At 39.0% G+C, this 24,409-nt stretch overlaps 1 protein-coding gene across 3 annotated transcripts in view; it reads left to right on the top strand.

The window, feature by feature from the left end:
- Window positions 1–24,409, top strand: part of nr6a1a (nuclear receptor subfamily 6, group A, member 1a) — a 128,887-nt gene that overhangs the window by 75,449 nt on the left and 29,029 nt on the right. The window contains exon 1 of one of the 3 annotated variants that reach the window (XM_035956525.2): window positions 16,037–16,220. The exons of the other annotated variants lie outside the window; for them this stretch is intronic. Within the exon in view, the coding sequence (XP_035812418.1) occupies window positions 16,205–16,220 (16 nt within the window). The 5' untranslated portion in view covers window positions 16,037–16,204. Of the gene's footprint in view, window positions 1–16,036; window positions 16,221–24,409 lie in introns of those variants that run through there. 3 annotated transcript variants of the gene reach the window in all.

Here is a 24,409-nt window from a genome sequence, read left to right as displayed (position 1 = left end):
ATGAGAGAAATAGGGGATGAGCTAGATGTGGACAAAGGAGGGATATTGGAGGGGAAGGGCTAAAGAGGCAATACTGTAGGGACCTCTATTGTTACCTGCTGTCGAAAATGGCCTCTGAGAGCCATCGGTTCTTATCGGTATGGCATATTAAAAGTCCAAATATTCCAACATTTTCTCGATATACACAGATGAAGTCCAGACCTCAAAGCAGGAGCTGATGGTTGGCAATCATTTAGTCTTACATATCAAATACTTATCAGAGTGCAGCACATCCAGACTCCCCTGCGTGTTCACACAGTGGGGTTCATTCACTAACGGCTGCCATTTTAAAAATCTGCCTTTGAGGGAATTCCAGAAATGCTCTCAGAGCATCATACGTATTTCAGTCCAATGTCGGTCCAAGATATGAGGGCACAGAGGCACTGGCCAGCTATGTTACAAAAAGGGAACGCAAAGGTTTTAGTTTTTTGTCACTCAGACTCCTTGAATGAGTTACTTAAACCCTGACAGACAAAAGATTGGCCAAGGAGGAGTGGCAGCGAAGAGATAGACGAGAGGCAGATGGAGGGAAGAGGGAGTGGGAAGTGAGGTGGGATCCCACTGTAATTTGACAGGCTCCAGTCCTGCTCGGGCTTCAGCAGCAGTTCTTTGAAAGAGGCGTAGCAGACACCCTGCTGCCAGCCTAACCTGTCATTAGCGACATGGCAGAAAGACACAGAGTTGTTGTCTCATCTTCCTTTAAAATGCAGTCGGAGGTGTGGGATTTATATTACATTATATATATTATGGCTGTGGCTTCATGGCATTTTGATTAAAAAAATGTCCACAAAAATCTCATAACACTCATATTACACACAAGAGGAACATTTTGTAAACTATTGGTTATAGTTCAACATGTACTTAATCATACATTTCGTAGTTATCTTGTTTATGGAAGTAGTGTACTTCTATTACATTAATAATAAAACTATGCTTGCTGGTTTTACATGCAAAGTGTCTTTGAGTGTTCTAAAAAGCGCTAAACAAATAAAATGTTTTACTATTATTATTATTATTATTATTATTATTATTATTATTATTATTATTTTTATTATTATTATTATTATTATTATTATTATTACTATTTTTATTATTATTATTATTATGAAACTGTTAGAAGTTACTCTACAATTAAATACACAACACATTTTCAAGCTATTTTTTTCATGCCTGAGTTCATCCATCACTGTCTCTTATCAGTAACTGCTAATTTTCAGTTCAAATGACAATGAGGGGGAAAACCCCTTCCAGCAGCACTGATAAACTTGATAAACTTCCATCAGCTGCTACCCAGAGGCTCAGTGCCAGTTGAGTACATGAGGTTTGGGGTGGGGTCTTTGCTATGAAGCCACCAAAACCTGATTATAGTGGTTTGTGTTTGGGCTTGCCTGCATTTATTTGATCTGTGTGTGAGGAGTTTCAAGCACTAATTTTGAATATTTGTGCAGCTAATCTTACAAATACTTGACACCGAACGCCATAAAATGGACATATAATGTACTTGATGTATGTACACTTAATGTACGGTTTTAACAAGCTACATCTAGATCTTCGGTTAGACCCAGAATGTGAGCCACCACTGGAAGAAAAAACACTTTTGTTAACAAATAAACTACATCAAAGGTGCTGTTGTTTGTTTGGCAGCAGATAAGACGATTAGGAGGCAGAGCGCCTCTCAGCACCCTCCATCATTAAAGCTGCTGGCCCACATCTATAGATTAGAATGGCTGCTGTGCTGCCTCTCAGGTCACACACTGCTCCACTTTGATCAGCCTGTTGGTATTTGTGAGTGAACAAGTCAGCTCATGCAGCTGATTTATCTGGCTCTTTGTCCGCTGAAGGAGATCTCACAGGGTTTTGTGGTTGTGTGATACCGCCCTCTGGTGGGGAAGTGTGGTGCCGCCATAACCCATCAGCACCCACTGCTTTCTGGTGTGATGCTTTAGATTTTTTATTCGTCGCATGCACATACAGTATGGCAGTGAAATGCAGTGACTGCCCACCACGGTTTATAAATACAAAATGTTAAAACAGGCAAAAATATAAAATACAAAAAATATAAAAAGGTGAAACTATAACCTACAAGAAATACAAACAGGTAAAATGGTAATATTATGGAATGTACACCATGCTGTATGTAATGCAGAAAGAAACGCAAGAATCAGTAAAACTTGTTTAAAGCTGACATGCTTTTACAGTAACCCTGTTTGAGGTTTGTATTTTTTATCTGGAAGGTGAGGTGGCATTTTCTCAGTGCTTAAATGATGGCAATAAAAATTCATGTCCTCCATCTTTCCCACTAGATTTGAAGACAGCAGAAGAGCTCAGTTTTTATCTGTTCACATTATGCTTCTATTAAACACATTAAACAGTTTTGTAACTCCTAAGTCAATGACTTTCAACATTTCCAGTACTTTTTAAAAAATACAGTACATACATGCAAAATACAATTTCTTGTTGAAAAGTTAAGTACTAAGACTGTACACTAGCGTTCAAAAGTTTGGGGTCACCCAGGCAATTTCATGTTTTCATGAAAACTCACACTTTTATTCATGTGCTGACATAACTGAACAAGGGTTTTCTAATCATCAATTAGTCTTTCAACACCATTAGCTAACACAATGTAGCATTAGAACACAGGAGTGATGGTTGCTGGAAATGTTCCCCTGTACCCCTATGGAGATATTCCCTTAAAATCAGCCATTTCTAACTAGAATAGTCATTTACCGCATTAACAATGTCCAGACTGGATTTATCTTTCATTTAATGTTACCTTCATTGAACAAAAACTGCTTTTCTTTCAAAAATAAGGGCATTTCTAAGTGACTCCAAACTTTTGAATGGTAGTGTATATTGGTTGAAACTTTACAAATATTAGATATCAAAGTGCGGCAACATATATTAAAGACAACATATTTCTCATTACCTGACTGAGACCTCAGCTAGTGGAACTATTTTGTAGTTTTGAGTTTAAAATATAGTGCATATTCTTTTTGCAAAGTCAGATTACCACAAACTAGCAACTCAAACTAATACGCAATGCAACCAGTGATAGTACATTGGGTGTACAGCAGGGTTGTCAAAAATGTGGTCCACGGGCGAGAACCAGCCCGCCAGAGACCCCAATCTGCCCTGCAGGACGACTTTGTAAAGTGGAAAAATTACAAAGACATTAACTGCAAATTGTAAATTTGTAAAACTATAAATTTAAAATAATTTCTAGACCGTGACAAGTTTCTTTGATTATAAAGTAAAATGCTAGATTGCTCATTGTTCTTTTGTCATTTTGTGTCTCATTTTTGTAATATTTTGTCTTGTTTTTTGTCTTTTTAAAAGTAAAATACTGTATCATTCAGTTCTAGATACAGTCTATTGCCAAAAGTATTCACTCACCCATCCAAATATTCAGAATCAGGTGTTCCAATAACTTCCATGCCTTCCATGTATAAAATCAAGCACCTAGGCATGCAGACTGCTTTTACAAACATTTGTGAAAGAATGGGTCACTCTCAGGAGCTCAGTGAATTCCAATGTGGAACTGTGATAGGATGCCACCTGTGCAACAAATCCAGTCGTGACATTTCCTGGCTCCTAAATATTCCACGGTCAACTGTCAGCTGTATTATAAGAAAGTGGAAGTGTGTGGGAACGACAGCAACTCAGCCACCAAGTGTTAGGCCACGTAAACTGACGGAACGGGGTCAGCGGATGCTGAGGCTCATAGTACCAAGAGGTGGCCAACTTTCTGCAGAGTCAATCACTACAGACCTTCAAACTTCATGTGGTCTTCAGATTAGCTCAAGAACAGTGCTTCAGCAGAGAGCTTCATGGAATGGGTTTCCATGGCCGAGCAGCTGCATTCAAGCCATACATCACCAAGTGCAATGCAAAGCGTGGGATGCAGTGGTGTAAAGCACGCTGCCACTGGACTCTAGAGCAGTGGAGACGCCTTCTCTGGAGTGACCAATCGTGCTTCTCCATCTGGCAATCTGATGGACCAGTCTGGGTTTGGCAGTTGCCAGGAGAACCATACTTGTCGGACTGCATTGTGCCAAGTGTAATGTTTGGTGGAGGGGGGATTATGGTGTGGGCTTGTTTTTCAGGAGCTGGGCTTGGCCCCTTAGTTCCAGTGAAAGGAACTCTGAATGCTTCAGCATACCAAGACATTTTGGACAATTCCATGCTCCCAACTTTGTGGGAACAGTTTGGAGCTGGCCCCTTCCTCTTCCAACATGACTGTGCACCAGTGCACAAAGCAAGGTCCATAAAGACATGGATGACAGAGTCTGGTGTGGATGAACTTGACTGGCCTGCACAGAGTCCTGACCTCAACCCGATAGAACACCTTTGGGATGAATTAGAGCAGAGACTGAGAGCCAGGCCTTCTGGTCCAACATCAGTGTGTGACCTCACAAATGTGCTTCTGGAAGAATGGTCAAAAATTCCCATAAACACACTCCTAAACCTTGTGGACAGCCTTCCCAGAAGAGTTGAAGCTGTTATAGCTGCAAAGGGTGGACCGAAGTCATATTGAACCCTGTGGATTAGGAATGGGATGTCACTTACGTTCGTATGCGAGTCAAGGCAGGTGAGCGAATACTTTTGGCAATATAGTGTACCTGTGACTAAATGTTTTGTACCTACTCTGTGATCTGGAAGTTGTAATGTGTAAATGATAAACTGAGGCTGAATGTTGTTGAAATTGAGTTTATTTTTCTTAAGAAATTTCTGGTTGTTCATAATGTTTTGTAAAAAGATAATTTCTTAAATGTGAAAATTTTCAGAATGTACTTTTTTGCACTAGAACAAAGAAAAATTCGGAGTTGTGGTTATTTATAGGTCATTTTGCTGTGATTTTACTGGTCCGGCCCACTGGAGATCAAATTGTGCTGCATATGGGTCCTGAACTAAATGAGTTTGACACCCCTGGCTTACAGCTATGAGTGGCCATGGCTGAGGTGGAAGAGAGGCTTGGCTACTATTCATAAGGTTGATTTCTGGCCCCTCCATATGCCAAAACATCCTTGGGCAAGACACTGAACCTAATGCACATTTACACGGCATTGTGAAAAGTTGTTATTTAAGTATCGACCAGCTAATATTTACCTCGGATTGTTAGCTGGTTACCCCACTTAACACCAAAACACACAGATGGCTTTGAAAGGCATTTTCTTTTTGAAATTTGTCAAAGTTGCACCATTTATTAGAGCCAGACAGTGTGAAAACAGAGGTCTTCAGCTTTTTGGAGATCCATGAACAAAGTATATGTGACTCTCAGCTCTGTCAGCAAAAATGAGCTAAAAAAAAAGTGATATTTCACCAGAATCATTATATTCTTCATGCCCTCAAATGTTCACCAAAATATATATATTGCACCAAATTCTGCAAAACCTGTTTGGTTTTTTTTGTTGTTGTTGTTTTTAGCACAACTAAAAAACCATGACTGACTCAGCTGTGACCAACAGTTGCATGGCAAATATTCAGTGGCTTTTAGGTGAACTGCAGTCTGGGTTTACACAGAACAGAGGTGACGGGAGAGACTGAGAGGAAAAGCTTTCTTGATCAATAGAATAAATGAAGTACAGCTCAAAAACAGTATACAGCAAGTTGTCAGCAAATTGTTAGAAGATACAGCTTCGAGTAAAAAACATACCCTATCAATAGCGTGTGGAACCCCCGTTTTTTTGTATTAGTACCTGTGGACACGGATTTTTTTTTCATATTGATTATAGTTTTTTTCTATGTTTGTAAAACATGTAAAGAAATGTCTGCTGGTGGCTCAGCTTTAGAGCTTAGGTCAAACTGTATGTTGCTGCTGTAGTTCTGAAACAGTGAGGTCAGCATTGAGGAATTCTTGAAAGCGACTGTGGAAAATAAAAGCAGTGAGACATTTAGCCCCCCCGCTCCTCCTCAGCCTTGTGACGAAGGCATGCTTCACCTTTGACCTCCCCTTGTGCTGACTCAGCCCTCTGTTCTGAATGCATCAGAGTCAAACTCAGGTTTGGTCATTTCCAGAAAAGCAGTATTTGTTTTATTTAATGACTTATTTTTTTCAGAGATGTTAAAATTGTGCTAGTGTTTTAGTGACTTTGTTTCATATAAAATACCAAAACGAAATGAGCAGTTGTAAAACCTGATTTTTATTCGGTTTTATTTATGTATATTCGTGCACAAAGATTTACATACATTTGCAAAGGCCGTGTATATCACAGCAGACTTGAGTTTCCAGTGACTTGTATAACTCAGAATTTTCTGTCATGGAATCATTGAAGCCCATGTGTCTTTCAGAGGTCAACAATATACATACAGTAACTTGAATTATCAGTTTTCATGATGTGGAAAGCTGCGTTAACTTCTTGTCAGTGAGTATGATTGACTACAAGTTAAAAAGGACCCATTTGATCCACTCAGTAGACTCTGCCACAAATACTACAGTGCGAAAGACTGAGGAGCTCAGCAATTATCTGAAAAGCAAATCATTGACTTGAACAAGTCAAGAAAGTCTGTTGGAGCCGTTTCAAGGCAGCTGTTGATCTCACAATCAACTGTGCAAACAGCTGTAAGTGTAAAGGGCACAGTGCAGTTGTGTCACTGCCACGATCAGGAAGAAAACACAAACTATCACCTGCTGCTGAGAGGCAATTGGTCAGGACTGTCACGAGACGACCATGAATCACCAAAAAACAGGTCTGCAATGAATCAGTGGCTGCTGGAACACCGGTTTTTACACTGCCATGGGCTAGAATGGCTGCCGTTCCTCCCTAGAAGGTGAGGGATTTAACCTTAAGAGCATCATCTCCTCAGATTTACATTTTTGCAAGATTTTTTAAATGTTGGCATATCTGACTGGGCATATTGAAGTATCAGGAAAACAAATGGACATGTGCCATCCCTGCACCACCTCTCAACAGTCTGAGCATTACCCTCATCTCTAGATATAGTAGGTGACTAAGTGACGTCAGGGATGATGAGGCGCTTCAATGTGTATTCAGGTCAGCACCTCTGTCTCATCAGTGCCAGTGCCAATGTCCTTTCTTGTCAGACACGGTAACATCTGCTGCCAACACTGCTGACACATGATGATTTTACATCATTTGTACAAGCCAAACAACAACCACTCACAGTCAGATACATAAAAACTCCCTGCCACATTCATGTTTATCAGTCACGCTATGTGGTTGCTCTCTGACATTTTCATGTTTGAAAATCACAAGGAAGTTTCTTTGGTCAAGCGATACACCAGCTTACCTTGTTTAAATGAAAACTGTTAACTGGCTGTGTGTAAACAGTTTTGTGATATCAAGTGAGTTGGTCACAAGAATAGGTTTTTGTAAAAATTGAATATTTAGGGTCCGAACACTGAATGGTGTGTGGGACCCTATTGAAACCCATGAGTTTTTTTTCTTATTATTTTTGATCCTACGTCCGCTTTTTGAAATGGACTTTTGAAGGTCTAAAAATACTTGAAAACACGTGAAAATTTGCACACAGATCAGGACCAGCGAAGAAATTTTATATTTTAGTCACACGTGTGTGCCAAAATGGCTCAATAGTCCTCCCTGGAAAATTTCAAACACTTGTTATGGCCAGTATGTGTCACCTACAGCTATGAAATTTGGTAGGCATATGTAACTCGTCAAGACGCACAAAAATGTAATCGACACCCATCAGCAATGTTGAATTATGTGTTATATTTTGGGCGATTTTGGGACATTTTTAGACATTTCCAAAAGCTATAAACTCACACGGGGTTATGCCGAGAAACCTCAAATTTGACCAGTATGTACAACCAGTATGTACAACCAGTATGTACAACCAGTATGTACAACCAGTATGTACAACCAGCCGTTGTTATCAAAAGTTATCACAATGCTCAGCAAAGTCTCATAGCGAATTTCGACAATTCGCTATGAAACAGGAAGTGCTGTCTAACTAAAGTGTACATTCTCCAATCTGCATCCAACTTTACATGTTTGATCAGAGGCCCGCCGCAATCACATCCATACACTAAAATACACTTTCAGTGGCAGCGCCACCTGGTGGACATACTTGGACTCGCTGACCAGCAAGGATGTGAGGACCTGGTCAATGCTGCTTGCAGCTTTAATTATTAAGTTAGTTTGGGACAAGAAGATGACAAGGAGTGGGGAAATATTTTTATCACGCCAGGAGAGACCGTTACTGAGGAGATAGAGGGACACATCTGACCTCCAACAGCAAAAATGTTTTAATCTACTCTGCTTGAATGTTGATGGTGTATTTTTCTTCTCCCAGTGGACAATTGGCCAAAATGACACCCTGGTGTTTGCTATTTCCTGCTGCTACAGTAGTTTGATAGACTGAAATACCATCATCAGGACTCTGTCCCCTCATAATCCAACTGCTTTTTTTTTTAGAGTGGCTATTTTGTACTTAGATTCAACAACTAGAGATGCAGAGAGAAATCCATTGGATGAGAGCCACAGAGACCAGTGGTTGTTGTTGGTATTTGTCAGTAGGGGTAAATGGAATTCTGGGAAATGAGTTACTGAAGGGGTCATGGATGAGACAGGCTGAGGGAGAGTGGGTATTTAAAAAGAGTACATTATAAGACAGTGCATGGAGTGCAGTGAACATCACAGAGTGGTCAGATGTGGGAGGGATGCTCCCTTTGACATGTGTACTGCAGGAAAAACTGAATGTTACAGATAAGAATCGTTTGACTTATCTTGGTGGGACGGTGTTACCAGTAATATTAAGAATGACTGTGTTCTATTCAAGTGTGCTACATGTTACATATTTGACATTATTACACTTTAATCAACGCCAAACATGCACTTCATTCTGTGAATGAGCTGACATTTTGAATAATCCCGTGAATCCCTTTTCCATAACAGTGAGCGTACAAGTCTGAATTAAAGTGTAACAAGGTAAATCTGTCAAGCCTATACTGCCATGGAACAACTCTGTAACCAGACTTTCCAGTGATATACTGTATTTACGTAGTGTTTCAATTGCAATCAACATTAACTGTAACTGTATTAAGCTGTAAATGATAATGTAAAATGTGTAAACTGTGAATTGTAGGCACATATCATTAATAATGATGTGTCTTTAATAGTTATGATCCAAAATTGAGATGTACCAACTCTGTTTAACATTTAACAATGCACAAAATACTAAAACACCTAAAAATGAACAAACAAAAAAAAAAGGATAAGGCGAGTTAAATTTTCTTGGCTCTGCAACATTGACTCAAAGGCAGCAAAGCATGACAAATTGGGGTTAATTATATTTTAAAAACAGTAAAAATATCACTTAATATTATAAGAACTGTAAAAATACAATCGGGGAATCATAATAAAATTATGTGTAATATTGTTAGCTTCGTAAATAAAGTCTACTACTTTAACCCTTAGATTCATGAGTGATTGGACTGTACACCCTCCCACAAGTGGGTCAAAAATGTGTTTTTATGCCATTTTTGTAATTTTGGTTAAGAATAAACATTTATATTATTGTTTGTGTTATACTATTGTCCACACATGAATGATTTCATGCTTAAAATATGTTTAATTTTCACTTTATAACAGATTTTGAGCATTTTGCTAACTGTAAAAGAAGAATGTTACACAGAACAGCACAAAAAGAATGTCAACAACCTTTTTGTTGATATTTTTCCAGTCTTTTCCTCTAAGGATTCAAGGAAATTTATTGTCATTGCATTTCTGCAACGAAACTTTGTTGGCACTTCCAAAAAAAACCCCAAAATAACATAGTATAACAAACAACGAACAGCTGTATAAAACAAGTATTAAATAAATAAATAAATAAATAAATAAATAAATAAATATATATATATATATATATATATATATATATATATATATATATATATATATATATATATATATATATATTTTATATATATATATATATTTTATTTATATATATATATATATATATATATATATATATATATATATATATATATATATATATATATATACACACAAGCAAATAGAGCAACCATTTAAAAAAATGTAAAAGTGTAGTAGAGCAATGAGGTGCAACATCTGCTTTAAAGTGTCTGATGCAAGTAAAATGCTCGGTATGAAATGGTTATTGCACATTAAAGTGATTATTGTCCATCAGTGAGTCTCTGTTTGAGAGCAGGAGGGTGGATAAGAGTTCCATCTCTGGGTTGTGCATGTTTGTGTGTGGGGGAGAGAGAGAGGGAGATAGAGCTAACATAACCTTCTTCAAAACACTATATTCATTAGTCTCCATAGATTTTCAGCTTCTTAAAATATGAATACCAGCAGCAAGGATTGACTCTTACTGGGAAAAATTGGGAACTGCCTTGCACAGAAGCCCCCAAGAATTCCCACATTTACTTGTGAATTGGTGGTAGTATTTTGATTAGTTGAAGATTTCTTAAATGATTTATATCACTAGGAACAGTACATATGAAGCCGTGCTCTGCCGTGGTCAAGTCTTGCTCCTACAATTTGAAGACTTGCTTTTCCTCCCTGTCAGAACAGCTAAAAAGGCTAATGGATGGCTGTTGAGAATGGCTCGTGTGAGTGGCTGTTTTAGTGGGCATAACTCTGAGATGGTGGCCAGGTCACTTCAGTTTTATATGCCCTTTGGAAGCTCAGGCAGAGAAGAGCTGCATTGATCCACTGCTCATCAGGCACCCAAAAAGCAAATACATCCAGGGAATGTAACACAGATCATTGTAAACCTAATCTGCAGGAGTGGACACAACCCGGACACACTGAGGTCAGCTCCCGTACAGCCGCGACCACCACAAACAAACAGAGCTGGCAGCTTCAGAGGCACTCATCAGAAAGAGTCTGACACAACTCCATGTGTGAAAACAGTCCATGTACAGGAGCCTGTGGTCTTCCACTGGTTTTCCTACTGTGTGCATGCATGTGTAAAAAATGTAGTCTTAGGAAATCTTTCACTTTCGTTACATAAAAATAAAACCCAGATGTAATAAACAAAATAATAAATAGAACAATAATCAGTTCAGTTTTTCAGTGAGCTTTTTTTCTACTGGAACAATATCTACTCTTTTCCATGACAACCAAGGTAAATGAAATAATTATTTCTTTTGAATGCTGCTTTTTCAGTTTTTCAAATATTTACAATAGCAATGGGTAGGCTTTGAACACAAACTGTGAATACACAAAGACACAAAACACTATTACTCAGTCTGCTGGTACGTGGGTACAAAACAAAATTGCATGCAACTCATACTTTTGAAGCAAAAAAAATATTTTTTAGAAAATCACGCACTTGATGTGATCCTGTTCAGCTTCAACAGAAATACAGATGTATGGACAAGGACAAGGGAAGAATCTGAGAGAAACTTTGTCTCTTACTGGGTCTTTTAATGACTCGGCATTGAGCAACCTTTCTATCTTAAGAAATTCTTGAACGTGGTCTTGCTGGCCTTCAGACCTTTCAGGCTTCAATCTTATGACCTACACCCCAAAGAAAAGAAAGAATCCTGTCAGAGCCGCATGCCATTTAAATAATCCAAAAAATCAAAAAATATGAGACTGAAATTGACCACAGTGAGACTCTGTTATCTACAGCAAATGCAGTATGATCCTTTCTTTTAACGCTGATTGTTCTTGGATACTTAGGAAATTGATTGATGCTTACTTGGGACATTAATGTATATTTATAGGAGAAAGAGCCTATTCCTGTTTTCCATGAAGCTCTTTGTGTGAAGAGTTCAGAGGTTTGTGATAGTGTGCAGGGGGGATGGGAGCTCAAACAAAAGAAATGCCCTTTGTTACTCTAATGTTCAGGGAAATGCAGAAAACAAGCCACAAAACAGCTCATTCAAGCTGACATCGAATCAAATTTGCATTTCAGCTAACAACTTCGGCTTGTTTCAAAGGGCTTTGCAGCACATAGGTAAGATCAAGAAAGTCAAAACACAAGGACAAACATACAGTGTCAGGAATGCTCAGATCACATTTTCTCTTAAGATACACTTTTTATGCCGTCGAGAGAGACAGCAAAAAATATTTTCAGGAGTATGTTGCATCTTTTAATGTTAGAGGCTAAAGTCAAATTCTCCAGTCAAGTTTGAGAGTGAGCTGATTTCTCCAAATCTCATCTGTGTTTTTTTTCAACCCGATTGCTATCTGTAAATCATCTGAAACCACAGGGAACTTTCAGAGGAAAGGCTGCAAATCAGAACTCAAGCAGTACTGGAGTTTAAAGACTGAGGACAATATTAAGTCTTTTCAAAAGGAATTATTGATATATCAGCTGATATGCTTTGAAGGTAATTATGGATTTTTGATAAGTCATTTAAAACTTGTAGATGCCCTTAAAACCCTTAGATATATTGGGCATGTGTGTGCCAGTGTGAACATGAAGCAATGTGCTGTTTGCTTAGTTAGTTAGTAGAAAATACTATGGAGAAACAACAGCAAAGGGGAAAATTAGGAGCATTTATTTCTTTAACTGCATAACAGCGTCTATCCTACATTACAAGGTCAGCAACATTAGCACCAAGACTGATGTTTTATTTTTCTGACATGATTGTGACAAATTATCGAAAACCACCTGTATCTGCCATCCTGGGATTTTCAAGCTAAAATAGGCTCACCCTGTTCCAAAAAACCTCCGTTGCCATCACAAAGCGACGAAGTGATGTGACTGCTGGGTCTAAACGTACCAACTAACTAAACTGAGTGACAGAATGCCATCATGTTGACAGATTGGATGAAGCAACGTTACATATCCTTTTCATTGGTTTGTACCTGTGACTGTGGTATGCATATCCTAAGACAGGTTCTCTGAAGACCCCAAAATCTAATTTAAATGACATTAAAACAAAATGTGAACTGATTTGTGAATGTCAGCTAATTCCAGCTAATAAGTTAGTATTTATGTACAGCACCTATTCAGTAGCTGTGAAATACATTTAAACATGTTTGTTATTTAGTAAAAAAATATGTCGTTATCTATGAGAAGATGTAAAAAAAGTGGATGTTGGCTGGGAGTACTGGCAGGATATCTTGTAGGTCTTGTTCGATATAATGTAGGTTGTTGTAAAGACCAATGGACCCAACCACCTGGTTTAAGGACCTGTTACTAACAGTAAGGGAGGTTTTCCATTTTAGCCTGAAATATGTCAACACAGCATACATGAGACTCTGTTGGTACAGATGAAACATTAAGGTTATTGTAAAAAAAAAAAACTTTTATCCTTTGAACCTTGAATAAATGCCAAGCAAGCTGTATTCCATGTTGGGCTGCCTTTCTGTAAATAACCTTTGGAAATGTCTCTATTAGCTAGGAGTGTAGTGGCAAATAAAATGTTCACATGTGAATTAAAGTTTTCTGAATGATGAATAATGTCTGTGTATGAAATAGGGTTTGGTCAGTTTTCTCTTCCATATTCTCCAACTGTTAACTCTTGGTTAACTGTAAAGAACTTTAATGCTCCAATCTGCATGTAAAGACATATCCAATTACAAGACCTTGGCCTTTGGCACAGTGACATTTGGTAGCAGACTCTTAGGGTATTAGTGTAAAGTGGGAGACGGCAGGACTGCCTATGATCACACCAGCAGGTTACACATGTCCTCACATTTCTGCCTGCTTTCTAACTTGCACGGCTCGGCAGCTCCACTGCTGTGTCCGTGCATCCTCCCGATCCCTGCGGCATGTCTCACTTTTCTCCTGTATGCATTCACACGAGCCATTTCTCTATGTTTCGTTTGAATGTGAAAAGCTTCTTATACGTGACTTAGTGCAGCTAGAGTCTTTAGCATTCACATGGGGGGCAGGGCCCCTGGGGGAGTGTGGTTGATGACTGCTTCTGTGAGGGTGAACAAGTGGTATTAAGTAGGGTGGAGCTGTGGAGAGGGTGTGCTGGGTGATCAGGACAAGCGTGTCTACTGCGGTGTCAGATTAGAATCTGGTAGAGAGGTGGCTGCTGGGAGTACAGAGAGAGTCAGGTTGGCCAGTAGAGTTTAGGGAGTGGAACGCTGGTGAAACACTGGATGCTTCTCACTATGGTCCCCTAGCCAAACCACTGGAGGGGATGAAGGAAGAGAACTCTCTAGATGGTAAGATACCTCTGATGTCTCGCAGGGTTTAGGGCTGGTTACCACGGCTCCAGGATTTAAGCAAAATCGCGGTGACAAGCTTATATGTCATAAAGTTTGAAAAGCAGATTTACTGGAAGGTGGATTTCAACATGACAGCTGTTCATGCCAAAAAGGCTTCCAAAATGTTGATTCTAAAGACGGGACTTTGTATCACTTTTCATCCACAGTTTCAGCACAACACCAAGGAAACACAGTATCTTTTTTTTTTTTTTTTATCTTACTAAAGGCAAGAAGGATTCACAAGCAGAAGTCAAAAACTTCAGGTCAAATTTGATCTAAACAAAGACAGAAACACAGTAACTAGTTAAAGCAGAATACAGTTCAAATCAAAAAATTCTTAATTAAAATTTGGAACTAACCAAGAATAAGGCAACAGCTTTTGGTATTTGACAGGTTTTCATGTGTTTTGCCACAATTCCAAAACACCAAAAAAGATTTGGGGTTCAATTCACGTAGCAATGACGTAGCGACGTACACGTTCTGCAACCTCCAGTATTCTATCTCTCTTCTCCTTCCCAGGTGACACAACAGAAGTAGTACGCCATTGTCGAGTTGCTGTTTCAAAACGACAATAAAAAGCAAAGCGAAAAGCGTGCTTATTAGTTGTTCCTCCATGTTGTTGGGGAAAAGAAATGCAGCGGCAAATGGAGTTTTTCTTCCGGTGAACAGGGATACGTCACGTCCACTCCCTGTCCAATCAGAATCCTTTCCAACGCCCGAGCGTTAAAGCGGAATTAAGGAAGGGGAATAAACGTGCGGTCCATGTAAACCTTAATTCGGAATTAATATTTCCATGTAAATGTGAAGCACAAAACTTTAATTCCGAATGAGTTAATTCCGAATTAATAATTCCGAATTAAAAAACTTCATGTAAGCGTGTCCAATGCCTCAATGTTGTTTATTCTGTATGACAGTTAAAAGTAAACAAGACATTCTAACAGTGATAAAAAACACATGATTTATTTGACTTTTTAAGATTTGATTGAAACATTTATAGTAGGCGCACATAAAATCTGGAGAAACAGAAGTCCTGACACAACCTGAGCCAGGAGCATTGTAGTTATGTGGGGATGCGATCTAGACCAGTAGATCACCAGAAGGCTGAGTTAATTTTTTGACTCCTACATGATTGATCACATTGTCTCCACAGTCTTGCAAATCACTCCCGTTGTTACACTCCCCTTGGTGCGTTACCACCATTTCATTAGAGCCTAAATCCATGAAACATCAATGTAGAGAAGAGATCCAACTACTTTGGAGTAGAAGTATAAGCAACTATTCTTTACATTAGTGGATAGCTACCAGGATTTTTTTGTTGGGGGAATCAAGCATTGTGGACTGGAAACATCTGACTTCCTACTTTGTCTTTTAAAGCAGTATTAGTCCAGTATGTAGGAATGTGTAGGAACAAGAAATGGCTCCTTCAGGAAGATCCACCATCACATTTTTTATTCACCTTACCGGCCTTTACTGTCTTTGGCTGTAAACTGTCCTCAGTTTGAAACCAAGCAAACAGCGACACTTTAGCTTTAACCTTTTTTCCCTGTACCACTAAGTGCTTCAATTAGTTAACGTCTGTGTGTTTCTTCAGCTTGAACCTGTGTTTATGCTTGGGCATGCTCTTTGGTCCTCCTCAGAAGTGCCAGAGGCACGGTTGAAGGAGAGGCTAATGTAGATGAGGGGGGAGGTGGGGGGGGGGGCAGTATTGTTGAACGCCAGCGAAAATAGGACTATCAGTTCCACTCAGATAACCCCTAGCTGTCATTGGACCTCAAGCCAAGCGGTGACCCCGGGGGCTTGAACTCTGCTGGTCACGTGACCAGGCAGTAAAGTGACCAGTGGTGTTGCCGGGCTCCGGCTGTGGTCAGAGAGGGACAGGCTGTCGAGGAAGGAGGTTGCTGGGAGTGAGAGCAGAGAGAAAGGTCGAAGAGAGAAAGAAGAAAGAAAGGAGAGTCATGAGGCGACCAGGCCCGGTGGCTTTTCTTTAGCTGAGTCCACGTTTGAATGGGGACCAGGCAGACTGGAAGAAGCATGAAATGGATACATGGGAAGGTAAGGAAGGAGGGCTAACTGGGAGGGCTATTGCTTTCTTTTAATTGGCCACACTTTCATGTGAATGGTAGCAGCTGCCTGTGTTTGATTAAGCAATATACATAAATATATATACATGTATATATTACTGCTTTCTGGTGACTTTGTATTTTCTTGCTTATACCAGTTGTTTGGTTGAGGAGGCTGATTTCTGTTTTATATCATTTAGATTTGTATGTTGCTCATTTTTCCACAGTAGCTCCATATCAACCATTTTTTTGCAGTAGGAAATTTGACAAAACATTGCATTATCTCGAAAGTGGTAATGAACACAATAAAACAATACCAAAAACCTATTCAAATCCAGGTATATGTGGAACTATGTTGTGTGAATGAAAGCTAGATTGCTTTTAGATTTGGCTTCAGTTGACAGGATTAGTCCTTTATGCAGGGAGTAGTTAATGATTTTCAGGCCAGGCTAATGAGCAGATTGGAATTCCAGTTTTTCACAGTGCTCGATGCCTTCAAGTGCTTTGTTTTTATGTGTGTTATGAAGTATGGCGTTGCGGTGGTGAATTGCTCAGCGCGCCTCCATATGTATTGATCTTTGGTATGTGGCCGTGGGTTTGTCCACAGTCAGCAGTGCTGATACGATGGGGTCACTCTCATCACTAACCCAGATCTGAGAGTGCTTTCACATATCGTTAATTCTGTCTTTCCAAGTGTTTTTTCACTCTCACGCTGTAGTTTCACTCAACAGTGCTTTTCAGATGCGGATGATCTCTCCTTGAACTTTGTAGACGACGCTCTACCCAAATTGCTTTTCGTTTTTTGTCTCTTTTATTGCTGTGTTCTGCTGTCTACGCAAATTTTCTTAAGTGCTTGAATAAGACTAACATTAAAAAAGAATAACCTTCTTTTTGGGCAATTTACACACTACAGTCCCACCCACAAAAAAACCCTCTACCTCCCTCCTTCTTCTTGTATAGCAGGAATTTGGAATGTGAACCTTTCTCTCTCTTAAGAAATGCCCCACATGGTGAAGCAAAGTGAATCCTGAACTCCTCGTTAGCACTTATCTTGCAGTGTCTATTGGTCATAGAGTTTTTTTTTTTTTAAACACAATTTGCTTTCAAATTGCGCAATGGGAAGGAGTTTAAGGACACAAGAAGAATGCAGTTTCTGGTACTGTGTCCTTCATTTGATATTTTCCTTAAAGGACTAGCATGTGGAGGAACCATGTTACTGTATTCGTCCCCTCCCCCCTCATGTTAATCCCCTCAGCCTTGTTGGTTTGCGCTTCAGCTGAGGGAGGGTTAACTCCACATTATTACTGCTGCATCTCAATAGGAACACCTTCTGTTTTCATGTTCTGTGTGTGAGAAGAGATGTATTAAGCCAAAACAAAGTAGAAGAGGGAGATATAGATAGATAGATATAGAGAACGGAAGCATGGGAGGTTGTTTATGTGGATGTAGGTGTAGGGGACAGAGGCTGTGTGAAGATCAATAGTAACAGTGGGGGGAGGTCAGGGACTCCTGTGACTCTGTAATACTCGCCTATAAATAGTCAATGACAGAGTTTGCCCATTCAAGCCACGCATGCAGCCTTTTCTTTTAATTTTGCTGAAACGTATCCATCTCGATGGCCACGTCAAACCAAACCATCAGGTCCATCATGTTGCGGATCCTTGTCTTTCAAGGGTGTGTTATTTCAACTGCTCCCCGCACCCTTCCCCCAGGACAAACATGCACACACACTCTCACACAGGACTCAACTTATCTGATGCGCTGTGAATGTAGTTTTTGTCTTCATGCTTTTTTTTACTGACTTATTTTGCCAAAGAAAAACAAACTCTACATTTTTGGAGACTGTTTGACACCACTGCGGGCCCTCGTGCATGTTGGATATCAGTGGGAGTTTATCCTGCTGTCTCTGCAAAGCCCCCCGGCCCCACTTTAATTCAGAGGAGACTCAACATTCATTAACAGGGCTTTTACATGAGTGTGTGTCAAGAAGCATTACCTGCAGAATTCCCCACATGGTTCTTCATAGTGTGTGCTGGCTGTTAAGAACTGACATTAAAAAGAGGAAGTCAAGGCCCGAACAAGTTTCTGCTCTTTTTGAAGCAGAGGTTTTGTGAAAGAAGAAACAAGGTGTAAGCTTAAATGGTGATGTCTTGGCAAACCGAGTTCGCCATTTTTCTAAGACAAATCAACGTGTCACGCAAATTTTATGGGACAAAATCGATATAAATTACAGTTTTTCTCAATTTTGTCTTGTTCAACACCAAATTATTTCTATTTCTATTTTCAATTTTTAGTAAATTGGAGAAAAATATTTAGTGGTGCTTGATTTCTTTGCTAATGTTTGACTAAATCTCTTATAATGTTTTCTTAGTAAACGATGGAAATGAACCAATTTTGGCCGTAAAACAGCCTATAGTGGGAAAATATGAGAATTTTATCTAGATTGTTGCTTTAGAATCCATTTTTCTAAGGAGATAACATCAAGAACCTGTTGAAATTCACTGAAGAAAAGCACATTAGCAAAATTCATAGCTGTGTATCGAACCTTAATGTCATTAAAGTATTGACCTAAATGTGTCTGTAGTGCAGCATTTGAACATCTAATCAGACTCATGACCCTTTCCTGCTTTTATCAGATGCTACAGTTTCAAATTTTACTTTTGTTCATATGCACCAAAGTTCTCCAAACGCATACATAAATTCTTATATGGAATTTACACTGGCTAAATAAACATTTCAATTACCTTTTCAGATGCAAACATGGGTGAGACAGTGAGCCAGGCTCTTCCAGTCGATGGCCTTTCCCATATTATTTTACAAAGTAGCATCACATGTGGCTGGCATTAGCATAACATTAATATGTAGCCTATCTTTGGTGTCTTATTACTCAATGCTAATGATTCAGCCTCTAAGCCTGGGTGTATATTATCAGAACAGTAATGTCAACAGGTCGCCATTGTCTCGTGGATGAGCCCAATCTGCAGCTGCATGCACGTAACTTTAAAGATTAGCATCACAGTGTGGGCTGCCAGGAATGCTGGATCAGAGTCCCAGAGGGTCTTCTGAGGTGGGGGGGGGGTGTTTCTCTCTCGAACCCCCAGGTAGAAAAGAGAAGTTATTTTCAGAGGACAAGAAGAGATATGAGGAAGGGTTAAGAGGGACAAGGGAGACAGAGGGAGAGAGAGAGAGAGAGCAGGGAGGATCGAGGCTGCGGAAAAGTACAGCAGATTCCTGCAACCCCCGCTCCCTGTCTCTGCTGGGCTCGATTGTGATGGAAAGCCCGAGACAACATCTGAAGAGAAAAGCCCTTCAGTGGCAGGCCTTGCTCTGTCAGTCACTCAAAAGGCTGCTTTACACTATACATCAACCTTTGTGTGCGTGGAGTGTGGACAATGGGGAGATTTGGCCACGATACATCTCTGTTCTCAGCATGATGCAACTCAGGGAGGGTCAAAGAGACGGTGAGACCAGGAAGCCTTTCTGTAACCCATTCTGTGGGGTTTTGGAACTTAAAACTCATTTAGTTTTATCTGAGCTGAAAAGAACATTCTTTAAAGTTCCACATGACGAGTGATGAACAGCTCCCTCAGTCTGCCGGCTTACAGTGAACATTTGCTGGAACATATTGGGAGCAGCGCGAAAACAAGAGCGCTGTTTGTCTTTCTGTCTTAGTCACTGAGTGACACTTTAAATGCTTCACTTGCATCTCCTGGTTTGTGTTAAAGTTTGGAATGAAACCTAGGCTGACCCCTGGGAAACAATGCAGCCTTTAATGAGGTGTGTGTGTGTGGGTGAGTGGGTGGGATATAGAGCATCGGGGGTTCCTGCACCCGAGAAACAGAGGGTGGAGTTCAAGATGAAGCACTTTATGACTCTTTATCGTCACCTCTGGGGGAATTTATCGTCACATCTGCTTTTACGACCTCGTGATAGATACACAACCTGAATATTTCTGACTTTAACAAAAGCAGACTTCTTGTGAATGGAAAATATTGCACCAGAACAGTACACCGTTTCAATCCCATGTAAAATTCTTATGTTAGAGCATTTGTCAAGATCATCCATGTAGCCTTAAATGTAAATATAGGAAGATAATTTCAATAAATGTGTAATTCATTTACAGTGCAGTACTGACCACAATAAAAGAATGCCTTAAATTGCTGGTAAGATGGCCTCACTTTTAACAATCTCATCAAATAGTTTGAACCAGATATTCATTGCTCCCTTTCCCATTATGCAGTCAGAAACATCTATAGTTAGACGTTTTCATCACTTCTCCAACTTGCTATCACAGACTTAAAAAGAAAAGCCCTGAGACCACAGTACTCCGCCAAGGCTGCTCAGTAGTTGTATGATTTCCAACGGATAAGTACCAACAAGTCTGCAACAGTGGATTTGTAGTAGAATTGCAATCGTGATCATCAGCAGGTAGCTGAGCGTTCACTTGTAGTCATAGTTACAGTGGTGCCATGCAGCTATCTGGCAATGATACAGAAATCTTTAACAAATCTGTGGATCCAGACCATAAGCCACATCACTGCCAAAATCTAATCACTTGGTCCTTGTGTCATTTCTGACCTTCCCTGAAAATTTCGTTTAAATCCAGTAGTCCATTTTTGAGTAATGTTGTGCACAGACAGACTGAAAAACCAATGCAATTTGTCACATAACTCCATCGCATTCCTTGGCGGAGTAGAAATATGTAGTTTTATCAAGAATTACATCATCAGTGTTATTCTTACAGACTTCAGCTCCTCCGTAGCTAACTGTGCATGACTACAGACTGGTCTTCATAGTAAAATGAGTTGAATTTCCCTTTTAAGCCTTTGCTGACTTCATCTATGTATGTTGAAAATAATATTTGTCATGTACTCAAACATACAGAGGGTCTCTACCTCTAACCCTGTTTTGAAAAATAGAAATGGAATCATTCTGCTGGTATGGATCATCAGTCGCTATGATAACATGATCTACGGAAACTGTGAAGCAAATTTGAAACAAACCTTTAAAAAGTTGCAGGAAATTAAGAGAAAATGTGTTTAAATTTGTTTCCTTTGGAGCTAATAAACTAGGCTGTGTGTTGTCAGAAGAAAACAAAATAGGTTAGAAATAACTGTAAGAAACGAAGTCGAAGAAGCAGGAAACAAAGTCAGAAGAAGTTCCCAGTTCCATGAAACTGGATAAATCTGCAAAAACTACATTATGGTCAGCTGTTAACATATACTACCATTTAAAAATTTGGGGTCCCTTAGAAATGTCCTTATTTTTGAAAGAGAAACTGATTTTTTTTATCAATGAAGAAAACATTAAATGAATGATAATTCCAGTGTAGACATTGTTAATGTGGTAAATGTCTATTCTAGCTGCAAACAACTGATTTTTAATGGAATATCTCCATAGAGGTACAGAGGAACATTTCCAGCAACCATCACTCCTGTGTTCTAATGCTACATTGTGTTAGCTAATGGTGTTGAAAGGTTCACTGATGATGAGAAAACCCTTTTGCAATTATGTTAGCACATGAATGAAAGTGTGAATTTTCATGGAAAACCTGAAATTACCTGGATGACCCCAAACTTTTGAACAATAGTGTATTCTGTTGTCAAATACTGTCACTAGTGAAGAAGAGCATTCAACACAACACATTACTTCTATTTTATGTCTGTACATCAGTTTCCAATTATTTTCTGTACTAGGATGCAACTCCAGCTCCTGAGCATTTAGGAAATAGAACCGTGGTGGGTTTGTTATGTAGCCTCTATGGGAAATTTGACCTCGCCGGTTGCCATTTTAGAGAGGAGAAGGTTGCAGCTCAACAAGGACATCGAGAGGGCAAAATGAAATGGTGCTTATTCTCCTCTACAAGTTTAACCAGTCAGCGTTTGTGTTCTCACAGTTTACCCAACCAACATCGAGATCTACATGGTGGTTTTTTGGAGCTTTTCATGACTAACTACCATGGAGTGGGTACATTTTTTTCACCTCATAACAGCCTTGGAAGAGGCCATCTTGTCATCATTAGGCACAGATCTGGGCTGCTCTAAAACACTTCACAAGTCAATACAGGGAAACATGGCCTTGTATTGACTTAAATTTTTGTACTTGTGTTCATGCTTTGTGTCCAGTCTGCTAAGCTGGACAGTCCTTCTGGTCCTTCTGGTCCTTCTGGTCTTTCTGGTCTTTCTGGCACTTTGAGTGTTTCAGTTTTTCCAAAGTAGAGGACAAGAATTTTTGGTGATGCAACTTTTAGTTGAACAGCTAAAAATGCTTTGAGCAAACTTTTACAGTCTAGTTTTTGTTTTCGATATTATACGGCCTTTATATTATCATTTATTTTATTGCATTGACATTTTAACTAGTGGTGGGATGTGATTTAAAAAAGGTATCTAATTAATTAGAGGCGTTGAAATTAATTAATTCTATTAATCACATTTTTGTCAAATAGCAATATTTGACACAAGTTTTTCAATTCAAATAAATTTTGTCTGACGACTGAATGGATGAATAGACATATACGTGAACTTAACAAAAATGTTGTGTCATTTCTTTTTATCTGCATTTTTCATCTGTCTTCTACATTCAGAGATTATGCAAACTCAAAGTGCATTATTTTCAACATTTTAAGACTTTTTGTAAACTCAAGCAATTTCATTGTCTTGAAAAGTGGTCTATTATGGGATAGCTACACAGTTTGCTGGTACCAGGACTGTCGTAGCTAACGTATGGTGCGTCACCCCGGAGCTCATTTGCATTAAATAGTTTCATTTATGCTAATGCTGCGTGGGGAGCGGAGGTCCGACGCATCGCGAAACTTTCACTAAGCGTCTAAACTAGCCATCATTGAGCTGAAAGTAGGACAGATTCAGCAGCCTCAAATGCTCTCAGAAATATTTTTTGCTGAACATTTTTCGTAATGAAAGAAAAAGTTTGCGACCGAGCCACCATGTTGTGCAGACGCTTCTGTGCTGAGTGCGTCCTATGCATCTTCTACATGGCTGGAAAATAGACTTGAGGTTCATTACCGCCACCTACTGGGCTGGAGTGTTCATCAGTGTTACTGTCATGGTAGAAATTAGGGAACTGAGACAGGTGTGATTAAATGCGTTATTTTTTTTTTTACGTGTTATTTTTTTCAGAAATTAATTGTAGCTAATGTGTTAAAGTCCCAGCCCTACTATTAACATGCTCATGTTCTTCATAATATTTTACTAGTTTCATTGGTTTCTTTTTATAATCTATCCTTATCGTATTCAGTAATCTTTTTCCCACTTGATGTTATTCTCACCGTCTCGTCACTGTTTGCTTTGTGTCTCAGCTTCTTTTGCTGTTCACATTTGAGCCTGTCTCATTGTTAGCTTGTAAAAGCAAGGGTGCTAGAAAAGACAAAACAAACTAGAAAAGACAAAACAAACAACAACAAAAAATGATGATATACTGTGAAAAGAATTGCAAATGTATGTTTTCAGCTGATTTAAATACAATAAAACTGTAATTTTATCGTCATATGTTTAAAAATTACTATTTATAAGAATACAGCTTTATGTAGGCGTGATGTACAGTTTTGCCTGTTTATGGGTTTTTTTTGTCTTTTTTGTTGTTTGTTTTTGCAACCAACATTTAAAATAATACTTTTTATCTGTATTTTAACAAAACAAGAAAAATCTGTAAAATAACAGTTAAAAAGGATTTGTATTTTTTTTTTTAGCCCTAAATACATATTTTTGTTTCAAAAAAATATATTTATTTAGTAGTATAATACAGATATTTTACAGCAAATACCTGTAAAATAATGAGATTTTTGCTGATTTAAATACAGTTAAAAATGGTCTAACTACACTGTGGAATGATGTAACAGAATGAATTACGGTTTATCAACATACAGATTTTTAATGTGGACATTATTTAAAATGTTTTTTTGGAATGTTACAAGTTTGGCTTTAATTTAATTCCCGCTTTTGACAGATTTTTCTGACTCTATTTTGTATGCGGTAGAGCCGTGCTGCAGACCAGCCTTTATGAAGGGAAATCCTGACGTAAATGTCATGAATATTTAACTGTCATCTGCAGGCGGGAGGAGGAGGATTCATAGGACGTGACACGCTGAGATCAAGTGTGTGGAGGTGTGAATCGGCCTGTTTATATGGTGCCCATGCACTTGAAAGACAGGGTGATAGATTTGGC

Source organism: Amphiprion ocellaris, chromosome 6, assembly GCF_022539595.1.
Source record: "Amphiprion ocellaris isolate individual 3 ecotype Okinawa chromosome 6, ASM2253959v1, whole genome shotgun sequence".
NCBI lineage: Eukaryota > Metazoa > Chordata > Actinopteri > Pomacentridae > Amphiprion > Amphiprion ocellaris.
Note: the sequence above shows the minus strand (reverse complement) of the source record. Positions and strands in the feature narration are given on the sequence as shown.